The sequence below is a fragment of the Conger conger genome, chromosome 3 (genome assembly GCF_963514075.1).
Source record: "Conger conger chromosome 3, fConCon1.1, whole genome shotgun sequence".
In the NCBI taxonomy this organism is placed as follows: Eukaryota; Metazoa; Chordata; class Actinopteri; order Anguilliformes; family Congridae; genus Conger; species Conger conger.
This window is the reverse complement of record NC_083762.1, coordinates 38,723,141-38,735,673: the sequence shown is the minus strand read 5'-3', so window position 1 is coordinate 38,735,673 and position 12,533 is coordinate 38,723,141. Positions and strand designations below refer to the sequence as shown.

The following is a 12,533-nucleotide window of genomic DNA, read 5'->3' as shown; positions in this document are numbered from 1 at the left end:
GAGAAGCTCTTACAGCAATACGGCAAATTCGCAAACCTAGCACAGTACCCTTTGTGCTGTTAGTCTTATGCGAGCGACCTACACCCTCATCTCTCTGCGATATGACAGCCTGTGGAGTTAATGTGTTACGTAGCAACCGCATACAACTGAGTGAACTGGCCAACAGGCACGAATGAAACCTGAAACCTTTCCACGAGGACTCCCTGCGCCGTCCTAAGAGCAGAGGTCTTGTAGGGCAGCCGAGCTAAGCCACTGAACATCTTTGCCCAAAGGCCTAGCGGACTATGCTTTCCTAACAGATTAAGGAAACTACTGTAGCAGTCACCTTCAGCTGTGCAAGTGGATGAAAACGATACCTTCCAAGCTGAGCACCATTCGACAGGCCATACCATTGTATGGAGAAACAGACGTAAACGCATACACACAGAAAAACAGTACCACAGACAAACACAGAGAATGCAGCCATCAAAACAAAGAAGCACACTGAGAAACACTCTAGGAATATACAGTGCAGTCCGTATGTATTTGGCCAGTTGGTACAATTTCTGTTCTTTTGGCTCTGTAGTCCAGCACATTGGATTTGAAATGAAACAATTAATGTGAAGTTAAAGTGCAGTATGCTTTAATTTGAGGGTATTTACATCCATATTGGGTGATGCATGTGATGTGTGTCACATCCCTTTTTATACCCTTTTTATAGGCCAGCCTGTAGCATAGTGGTTAAGGTACATGACTGGGACCGGCAAGGTTGCTGGTTCAATCCCCGGTGTAACCACAATGAGATCCGCCTAGCCGTTGGGTCCTTGAGCAAGGCCCTTAACCCTGCATTGCTCTAGGGGGAGGATTGTCTCCTGCGTAGTCTAAAATCAACTGTAAGACGCTCTGGATGAGAGCATCTACTAAATGGCATTAATGTAATATTCATAGTCCCCCCCAATTTTAGGGGACCAAAAGTAATTGGACGGTTGGCTTCTCAGCAGCTTCTGAACAGTCTGGTGTATTCAATCACTTCCTTAGTGCAGGTATAAGAAAGCTTTATACATAGAGACTGCACTGTAGGTCAGTATATTCCTTTATTAGTTTGTGTATGGATTCACATTAAAGATACATGTCCATACTTCCATGTAGACCAAGGAGGATCATCAACTATGGCCCTCAAATCTTAATCCAGCCCTGGTTTTCTTTTCTCTTGGGTAAATAATGCTAACGATTGGCCAGACTGTCATAAAACTGACTCCCAGGTCAGGGAGGGTGGAAAACAAGCAGTTCTCGGCCCTCAAAGATCATGAGTTACTGATCCCTGATGCAGACAACTGCTACTGACGTGAGGCTACTGCACTGAAAGGCACTGAAAGCCACCAAGGTTTTTGGGAGGTAGCAAGAATGGAGGAGGAGCAGGCACCTCACACACTCCTGGACATTGTCTGAATACCTACTGATACAGAATTTCTCACCATTCTCACCTTGACATGGATTTTCTTGGATTTCTGTTTAATAGGCTGTGCACCTACTGTAAGCATAATTCAGCACTACCTAGTAAGTTTAACTAGTAAGTTTACATTTGTTTTATTTTGATTGCTGCTACTCAGATGATTTCATATCATTTTAAATATCAACATACTAAACTATGAATACCCTCAATGCTCACACACATTCAATATAAGTTCAATAGTGCACCGGTGGTTAAAATGCATAACAGCATGTGCTGTAAAAAATAATTGCTTGAGTGAAACACATAAATTCAATTCATTAATCAGATGGGAACTGAAAATAATTGGCGCTAATAACATTCAGAGGAACAAGAAAAATGATAAACCAAACTAGCACTGGGTGATAAACCATAACGATAATTATCGAATGTAGCGTAATAACAATCATTGTCGCCATGCAACATAACAGCCGTCCAGCCGCTCTGTGATTGGAAAAAACACATCGGGGAAACCTGCATGGCCTTGCTGCTGATTGGACATCACACCAACACCCACTAGCAAGATGTTTTTAGGACGTATTTACGAGCAGTTATTTGCTAAAAAAAATACCCAATAATTTTCAGTACAGGTCATCACCCCGTTCTGATCGACCTGTAATCTAAAATCGACCTGAAGTAAGTTTTTTTCTTGAAACGCTATTGCTTTGCCATACTTTTAATTACAATACCAGCATCGCTTTTCTTCCTCGAGTCAATGTTGTAGCGAAACCAGCTTCGCTAAACGGGTGAGACCAGCCGGGCCTGAATTACAGGAGATTAAGCTCGCGTTGGAAGAGCAGCTAATTATTTGTGCTGATTTCAACAGCTGCTCCCTTCAACCGGAGCGTTATGAAATCCGAGGCGGGGGACGTTGATGGATGGCGGAGGGCCCTGTTGGCACGTCCCCAGGGTGGGTGGAGGCAGCCCGGCGTGTTGTGCCGAAGGAGAACCGCGGACGAACGCTGGTTTTTGTTTGCGGAGCCGTGTTTTTGATCTCTCCGCAGCGCCTCATCAATCAGCCGAGCCCGGCCGGCTCGCCGCGATTAAGACGTAAACCGTGCCAATTAAAGCGCGGATAAACCCGCTCCGCCGTTTCGCCTCTCTCCTCGCCACGCAGCCGCTCCGCCACCGGGAAACGGGCCCCCGGGTGCGTCCTGGGACGATGTCTCTTCGGCCACCGAGTGTCCCGTACGGATTTCGAGCCGGACTTCCGAGATTAGATTGCGTGGACGGCACGCTGTAATTCCGGATGAGAGGATGTGGGAAATCTCTCTGGTGACAAGACTAATGAAAAGGCTCAGGAGGTCGTCCTTCCAGCTACTCCAGATTATGGGGGATTTATGTTCCGGTCTGAGGTTAGAGATATAATTTGCAACAGCGGGAGGGGGGAGCACAGAATTTCTGATGCGGAAAGCTCTTGTTTTAGCGCAAGAGAGGTTATGACCTTAACGCCGAGCTCAAATCCAAACCGTGACCTCGACCGATTTCACCCGATAGCTGAAAACTGCAGGATAGTTCAGGTTAGTTTTATCGACAAGGATTGGCCAAGGAGAGACCTTTTTCTGTCGCTGGGGCGTAAACTAATCATACTGTGACGCAGCTCGAGGACCCGTTACATGCGCTTCAGAGTGGCCGGAGTTGTTCCTGTGAGGGCGATCGATATCTGCTCCGTCTGATAACCCACTGCAAGTGACAGGGCAGACTTCTGGCATGCTGCGATTTACATCTGAGCCCGGAGCTGTTTGCTGCTCTTCACAGAACCTCAGCAGTGACAACCTGCGCCTCCCTGCACCTCCCTCTCTCCCTGCTCCCAGCCCTCAGAGCACTGAGGCTCCCTTCACCGTTGGCTGGAACATAGAATATTCAAATTCTTCTTTTTTGACATGTGGTCACAAACCCCCATAGCTGTGATAAAATGACAATATACCACAGCCTAGAGTGAGTTATTGCTTTTATAAAAAGGTTACGAAATATGATAATATACAGTTGGTTCCTGAAGTATTGGCACCCTTGAGAAATGTGCACAAAAATACAGTAAACTAAAAAATAATAGTTTGGAGCTTTATCTCCCAACATGCATCAAGTATCTTGCTTTATTAATGATTCAATAGAATCAAACAAAGCGAAATAAAAACATTATTTCCACAAAAAACTGGTTTACACAATTACCCCTGGTTTAGTGCAAGCTGCTATTTGCTAGTTTGATATTGAGCTGGTGCATTAAACCGTGGAAAGGCAATGTTGCTCTTATGGCTCAAATGCAGTTATTACTTACATGCGTTTTGTGCTTTCCCTGGGATTAAAAAAAAGATTTAATATAATTTCCATAAAATATCGCCACAAGAATCCCATTAATTCAACAGAAGTTTGACCATTTATTTATTTTTATTTTTTTTTATATTTATATTCAATGGATTCATTCTATCAGGATGCACTCTATGGAAACTGTAAGGCTGTGCCATACAGAGAAATCATTTTGTTTCAAATTAAATAAATTGTATTTTATTTGTATACTGATTTTTACAGAGATCTGTCACAAAGGGGCTTTTTACAGAGTAGCAGAAGGAGAGTTTGCACAAGATGAGTCAGCGAAATGAGAGTGTACTTTAGCCCACGCATGTCAATACAAAATGTTCTTGACTACAAAGTCACCGGAGGTGAAGATACAATCAACTCTTATCCTGAAATATGCTTTCCATATTGTGTTCTCACAAAACTAACCAAATTATACACTTCCCCATAAAATGCATCTTAAAGAGTAACTGAAATGTCAACACCAATAGATTTAATTCTTCCCAAATATTTATTTTTTCTGAACCTATTCAATTAGAAAATAAATTGGAAAAGTTTCTGTGATACTGATCACCATAGATCATAACTGTGATTCACAAAGATGTTGTTTATGTTTTTAAAATGCAGTAAAATTTTGCCTGTTGCATTTTCAGGCTAAGTGGGAAGTGTACTATAATAGTTTTTTCTCCCTTCCTTTTGAAAAAAAGTATTGTTGTGCATCAAGTCGATCAATACAATACAAATTATATTTTACAGGAAGGTAACATTCTAAAGTGCTGACTAAACAGCAGTGATCACTTCCAATATGGAATGCTGATTGTGCCATTGTTATTATAACTGCTGTTTGGATTTTAGTCAATTAAATTAAATTAAAGTATTTGCTCCACAAGTAAACCAATTCCCCAGGCACTCAGTAAATAATTACACTAAGAACGAATAATGGGTTAAGCTTAAATTCCTGATAACTGACATTAATTTTCATGCATAGATGGAAATCCAACATCTCACATTTCATGAAACCTTTACTATATTAATGTATGTTTTCTCCTGGATAAATTAAGAATAAATAAGATTCCGGGGTTAAGTCCACTTAAGCTTTAACCCTGGGTTTTCCGTATCACAACGCTGACTGACTTTAAATCGGGTATATCGCCATGGTAAAGTATGCTGCACGGCTAACCTGATCATGGGCAGGTTATATTCAGGCCGGATTGAAACATAAAATCACCTCCCTTTAAGGCGTCTCCATTCCTGCAGGATCCCATATAGCTCAGGGGTGTCACAGGGCAATGGTTCTTTAGAGACCAAATTAATCTGCTGGATTTCTCTCAGATAAACTCTACAAAAGATTAGATTGTCAATGAAGGGAATATGGTAGGCTACATAAGCAAGCTTTCTGAACCCTAAGTATCCATATCTACAGTGCAGTCTGTAAGTATTTGGACAGTGACATATTTTTTGTTGTTTTGACTGTATTCCTGCAAACAAACAGTTGAAATAAAACAATCACTATGTGGTTAAATTGCAAACTTTCGGCTTTAATTTGAGAGTTTTTACACCCATATTGTGCGAGCTGTGTAGGAATTACAGCCATTTTGATACATAGTCTCCAACAATTTTAGGGGACCAAAAGCAATTGGACACACAACTAAAACACAAACTGAAAGTCATCATATTCAATATTCCATTGCAAATCCTTTGCAATCGATGACTGCCTGAAGTCTATGACCCATAGACATCACTTCCCTGGTGATGCAGGCCTCTTCAGCTCCTGCTGGTTCTGGGGGCTATTTGCCTTCAGGCTGGTCTTCAGCTAGTGAAATGCATGCTCAGTTGGATTAAGGTCAGGTGATTGACTTGGCCAGTCAACAACTTTCCACATTTTGGCCCAAAAAAACTAATTTGTTGCTTTGGCTGTATGATCTGGATCATTGTCCTGCTGCATTGTGAAGCGTCATCCAATCAGTTTTGATGCATTTGCTTGAATCTGAGCAGACAAGGTGTTTCTGTATACTTCGGCATTCATCCTGCTGCTGCCATCAGCCGTCATCAATGAACACAAATGAGCCAGTGCCAATGGCAGCCATAAACGCCAATGAAGGATCTTCATCTCATCCGTCCATAACAGTTTGTTCCAGAAGTATTTTAATGTACGTTTTTCTTAACTGTAAAAAACGTACACCTGGCCATTCTATTATTGAGGCCTGCCAGGGGTTTGCATATTGCGGTAAACCCTCTGAAGTTGTGCAGTCTTCTCTTCAAGGTCTTCTTTGACACATCCATGCCTACATCATTAGAGCAGCCAATTGTCCAATTAGTTTTGGTCCCCTAAAAACTGGCTTTGTTGGAGGCAAGGGTGCTACTTTTTGCCATTGCTCTACTGCAGTTATTAGGTTTTGTGAAGCTTTGTACAGTACGTTAAGCTCCCTTTGTAGTATACCCCCTGGACATTATTAGAAAAGTTTCAAGTGCTCTTACAGCATTTCCACTAAATATCAAGCTGCATAAATCTCTAAAATGTAAGCTAAGTACTTTTTCCTTGACCAAGGGTGTCAAATAAGAGACTTCATAATATGATGTAACACAATCTAGGGGCTGTATTACATATACATTTGCCAGAAATAATGTGTACTTACCAGTTTAAAGGTCAATACTTTGTAGGTAATTGGATCCTCTACAATCTTCTGAAGATTAGCAGCAACTGAAAAGTCACATTTCAGTCTGTGTTAAATTACATTGCCATACAAACACAGCAAGTGCTCATGTCATATTCATAAATTGCAAGTGGAGGATATATTGTTCAAAGCACAAAACTCTGTAGTATGTGGAATAAAGGTGGAAACAAATGGAATCCCTCTTGGAAGGAGAGACTACATTACCCACAAGGACATCGTGTCCATCCACAAGGCCGGCTGAGAAGAGCTCCTGAGACACTCCATCTGCAGTGTCTTCACAGAACACAACACAAATAATGGGACTCCATCGACAATACGAAATGCACACTTACTCCATGCCATCAACAGGAAGGGCACTCCCTCCACTCAGTGAAGTGTACGCTTACTCTACATACTCTCCAACAAATAGCTACCTACTGCATACCTCCAACACAAGAGCTACATGTGTAATCTGCTCTTTCAACACAGCATATAGTACTTAATCTGTGCCAATCTAGCAAGTTCCCTCACTCCACGGCATCAAGACAGAAAGTGCACACTTACTCCATGCCATCGACACAGCAAGTGCACTTCATACACTTCATAGACTTCATTAGCTCATCCCCAATTAGCACAACAAGTTCCCTTACTGAACACCAGCCATGCAGATAATTATTTCACCACCAATTGTGTTTAAACATGGCATCATGCAATCATTGCTATCATGCTATCATAATGGATTTTCTTGCGCTTACCTCGACCAGGAGTAAATTCAAATCGTATGTCATTCAGCTCCTTCCTGGAGTTTCTGAAGATAGAAAAACGAAACAAATGTATAGAAAACCATGTATAGAAAACTGTGATAGTTAATCATCTAAGGCACTTATTATAAGTCAATGGGGTTAAAAGAAAGGTTAGACCGGAGGTGTAAATAATTGGAAAAATGAACACTAACAATCTACAAAAATTCTGTCCCATTTAAGGTCATTGAGAAATATCAACTTACTCATACGGTTTACAGCTGCTTCATAAAGCTTATGTACCATATTTACAAAGCATGCAGTTCTCTGGTGCCAGGAATAAGATTTATTAGTCAAGGCCAGTAATGAATTATACAACATCAAGTTATACTCTTTTCATAATGAATCGGACAAGAGAGTAACATATTTCCGATACCTCGAAACATTGTTTGTAGCGTAGATCTTACAAATGGCCTTTCACCGTGTGATTTCATCAAATGTTTTAAAGCTTCAGGCATCGTTTCAGATTTATTAGCTTGTAAAATACGCATGGACCCAGACGCACACACACACACGCCCGCGCGGGCACACACACACGCACGCTCATAACTCAAAGTGGCCACAGAGCCCACCTGTCTTGCCTTCAGCTGAGCAGACAGGAGAAACAGACACACGGTAGATTCGCCATATGGGCTGTCCTGTGGAGCCTGACAAGAAGACAGCCAGCAGCAGCAGAATGCTGAACAACAGCCTCCCTCTTCCCAGACTCTTATCAGTGTGTGGGCTGTCCAGCACTGGGGCACTGCAGTCTTTTCCAGAATACGGTTTCTGACCGCTGGAATTGCGACTGGACCAACCGCGTTGAGAACAAAGCACTGGAGTGGTTGAAAAGGTACAACCGTGTTTTTTATCATACGTACAATTTATGGGGCGACATTGGCTCAGGTGGTAAGAGCAGTCATCCGGCAGTCGGAGGGTTGCTGGTTCGATCCCGCCCTGGGTGAGTCGAAGTGTCCTTGAGCGAGACACCTAAATGCTCCTGACGAACTGGTTGGTGCTTTGCATTGCAGCCAATCGCCGTTGGTGTGTGTGTGAATGGGTGAATGAGAAGCATCAATTGTACAGCGCTTTGGATAAAGGCTCTATGTAAATGCCAACCATTTACATAGTACCAAGTGCAGGAATCTCAACCTGAGCCCCTGGAGGGAGGCAGAGTCTGCTGGTATGTTTTTCTTTTTTCTTTTTCTTTTTTTGGTGTCAGAGTGATTGAGCGCTTCATTTAAGTCACTGATTGATGAAACCACACCTTGTATCCAAAGCATGAATTGCCTGCTGATTAAAAGAAAAGCAGCAAAATTACTAGTTTGTATCAGGGACAGCAGGAAGAATGTGAACTCTGTTAGAGTTTAAGGTATACCTATCAGTTGATTTAACACTGAAAATTCAGTTTGAGGTTTGAGGTTTCCTTGTTTAAACCCTTTTTTGAAATAACTGCCGTGTGTAAAGTAGTCCTTCGTAATTAGCATCCTTACAAAGAGGCCGCGGCTTCCCTGTGATTCGTTTTGACAGTGCGGGTGTGGTGGCACAAATTCTTTCCTGTCACCCGTAACAGATGAAACCTATTTACAGGACACCAGGCACATAAATAAGACAAAGCCACAGGAACAGCCAGGCAGAGAGCACAGTTCTGCACTGAGGGAGGACAGGGCCTGCAGCACATTCAGGGCCTGATTTACAAAGAGCTTTAGTGCGTGCTAAAACATTTAGCACATGCAAAACTAACACCACTGTTTTTGTGCAGGTTAAATGTCATATACGCTCGGTGAGTACTTTATTAGGCGCTTTATTAATTTTTAGACTTATTTTTTAGACTTGCTGCTGCTGTAGCCTATCCAATTACAGGTTTGACGTGTTGTGTGTTTAGATGCTCTTCTGCATACCACTAATGTGTGGTTATTTGTGTTACTGTCACCTTCCTGTCAGCTTCAACCAGTCTGGCCCTTCTCCTCTGACCTCTCTCATTAATTGCCTGCAGAACTGCTGCTCGCTTGATGTTTTTAGTTTTAACATCTCTGCAAACTCTAGAGACGCTTGTGTGTGAAAATCCCAGGAGAGCAACAGTTTCTGAGATACATAAACCACCATGTCTGGCACCAACAATCATTCCACAGTCACTTAGTCACTTAGATCACATTTCTTCCCCATTCTGACATTTGGTCTGAAAAACCATGCTTTTATGCATTTAGTTGCTGCCACATGATTGGCTGATGAAATATTTGCATTAACAAGCTGGTGTACAGGTCTACCTAATAAAGTGATCACTCTCATTTTTAATGGCATTTCCCACTGCTTCTAACAAAGCCAACCATGCCGTTGTACAACATTTAAAAATACAGTAGCATGTCCACAGTAGCTAGAAATCCAACTGAATTTAACATGAGTTACATCACATTAATGGCATTTGCCCGGCAGACACTCTTATCCAGAGCGAAGTACAGTTGATTAGACTAAGCAGGAGACAATCCTGAGTGCATGAGTTCAATTACTTCATCAACTTAGATTATTGAGGGGGTGCAAATGAGATTTTCTGAGATAAAGGCTAGAGTGACCTCTAGCTGGTGGAGGACTGAAGTACAATGTGAGAAAACAAGAGGAGACAAACTGGCGGCCCTAACCAAGACCAACCATTGGTCATGTTATTGGTTTTGCGCGCGCTAAAATGTTTTGGACATGGTAAAGGTTTTTGTGAATCAGGTCCCACCTGTTTCCATTGGGTGAGGCGGCCTGTCACATAGTGGTTAAAGTAAATGACTGGGACCCGCAAGGTCGGTGGTTCTATCCCCGGTGTAGCAACAATAAGATCCGCCCAGCCGTTGGGCCCTTGAGCAAGGCCCTTAACCCTGCATTGCTCCTGGGGAGGATTGTCTCCTGCTTAGTCTAATCAACTGTACGTCGCTCTGGATAAGAGCGTCTTCCAAAATGCCAATAATCTAATGAGGCTCCACCCCATGTACCCTGGTTGAACTGACTCCAGCCAAACACACCTGTGAGACAACATCAGGGCCTCATTTCGTTCTGTGCTCCAACGGGGAGCGCCGAGAATCCACCCGCGATACGCCTGGCGAAATCCATAAAAAACAGATCTGAGCTAAAATTAGCTGCACAGATGACACCTTGCTGAGGTCGTTCCGTTACCAAAATGGCGGTGTCAGAATCCTGCGCCGGCATATTAAAAATGCAGCGTTTGGCTTTATCGTAAGTGGCAGGAATCCAAATGAGAGGTTTATGCCTTAAGGAAATGATTCTGTCCAGGGTGTTTTTACTGCAAGGTGAAATTGGCCCCAACTCTCTCGGCAACAGAGGTGACAGAAGGAAGATAAGACAGAAAACTGAAGGGCCGGTAACATATTACTCCACTCAATGTGAACTTAAATTGACTTAAAACACGACAGTGCGTTGAGTGATTATACCAACGCCTCCGCTAGGGTCGCCTGGAGCAGGACCTTGGCTTTGATGTCATTTTCAGTGTTTTTGGCAGGGCAGTGCATTATGGGATTGTCAGAATGGCAAAGAGGGGTAATTCACCGGAATGATATATTATCTCCGCTAAAGTGGAGGCTCTGACCTGCCAGTCAATTCCTGTAACAGGGTTCTAAATCTCTCCTGGGCAGACAGCACCATTTAAACTATATCATTAACGTCCTGTTGAAGAGCTATGCATCAAAATACAAATGCTTGGCAGAAAAAGGAAAAATAGTGTGGGAAAAAAGGGGAAATATAGAGGAATTCTGCTTAAGCCCATCAAAGTATCTACCTTAATATATGCTATGGTTCAGTGATTCATTTACATATTTAATTTAATTTAATTATGCAATTACCTTAATTATTAAGAGAATAATTGTTATGAAAAAAAAACAACTAATAGAACATTTCTCCGTAACCAAAGCCAATGAATCATTCTCAATAGATTGGAATTGTAAGTGAATAATGGGCCCTTTTTTTCAACAACTGGTGTTGCTTAGAGACGTACTGATGAATGAGGTCACTTTCTACAAGAGGCTGAATTTGCATGTTTTCCACATTTGGGAGTAATTGGCCTATTACGGAGGTGAGTACAAAGAGCCGTGGGCAGTAGCGCTTGGGTCCCTGCGCCCAGAATAGCTACGGTGCGCCAGGACACGAGAATACACAGCGGGTGCGTTTCGTATTTATGACTGGTTGTCCGTTGATGCTGACAAAGAGGATGTCACTCATCCCCCCCCGGGTTCTGCAGGAAGCGGTACCGGTGCCCAGCAGAGCGGCGGGTTCGGGGGCCGTCCGTGACAGGCGGGAGAAGCGCACAACAAAGGGCGCTCGCCGCAGAACGTCATAGTCCATTCTCTTTCAACGCCAACTCCGAGCAGCTCTTCCACATCCGCTCCGCTCCCAGGGGACCTGCACTCAGATCACAAAGTGCAGAGCCATCCTTTCTTAATGAAAGGTGGAGCGCCCGTGTGAAAGCACCGGCTACGTATTTTTGTAGCGAAAATCTGGGCATGAAAGGACGGTATTTGCCCGGCAGCCTTGGCCGATGCCTCCCTGTTTTACATTTCAAGCACAAACGCAAACGGGGAAGAAGCAGACGAGCGCGTGTGTCAAATTATGAAGGAGCAACTGGGTCCCTCCTTGGCTTTGCGCGTGAGCTCGGCTGGTAAAACCGATAAAGTTTTCAATAGTATTCTCAATCCCCCCACACCGTATTATGTTTGCAGGATATTTTTTTTACATTCAGACGGATCGCAGCTCAGAGGCTTCTCAGAGGCGATGTCATTCGTTTCCATCCAGATAAGACTGCGGTTGTGTGCGGCACAGTAATTCATCATGCAGCAAGGGTTTTTCCCCACTTTCTTTGTCTGACAAAGTAAAATGAACAACCGGCGCAAAAAAAACAACACTTTCGGTTCCAGAACATTCACCTGTATAACAGACGCCCCTAATTCCAGGTTCACGGCGAGATATAAAACACTGCCGGTCGTGCTGCGTACGAGGATCCTCAGTAGATTTAAAAAGAGAGGCCAGGGAAAAACACAGTACGGCCTTGAAGTCTTAATACCGCCATCCAAAACAAAACTGAAATATGAAATAGATCACGTTTTGGGGCTATCTCGCAGGGGAGGAGCAGCAGTTAGTATTCAGCACCCAACCCGTCGGTGCCTTGTCTGGGCTTCCTAAGTGATAATAGTCCAGCTCCCCCCCCCCCCCCCCCAAGTCTATTGCCTCAATCTAATGCATCAATATTAAGCCTTACTGGCAGCTTTAACGAAAGCACTTATCATGTCTGAGGCGAGTACGTCGTGTCGTCTCCATCTCTCCCGCTGCGAGCGTGTTGTGTTTAAATGC

The 12,533-nt window shown here is 43.3% G+C and overlaps 1 protein-coding gene across 1 annotated transcript in view; it reads right to left on the bottom strand.

The window, feature by feature from the left end:
* Positions 1–12,533, bottom strand: part of stk39 (serine threonine kinase 39) — a 71,957-nt gene that overhangs the window by 2,788 nt on the left and 56,636 nt on the right. Inside the window, exons 15-17 of the mRNA XM_061235706.1 lie at positions 7,170–7,222; positions 6,640–6,708; positions 6,397–6,461 (exon numbers count right to left, since the gene is read on the bottom strand). Coding sequence (XP_061091690.1) covers positions 6,397–6,461; positions 6,640–6,708; positions 7,170–7,222 — 187 coding nt within the window. The remainder of the gene's footprint in view (positions 1–6,396; positions 6,462–6,639; positions 6,709–7,169; positions 7,223–12,533) is intronic.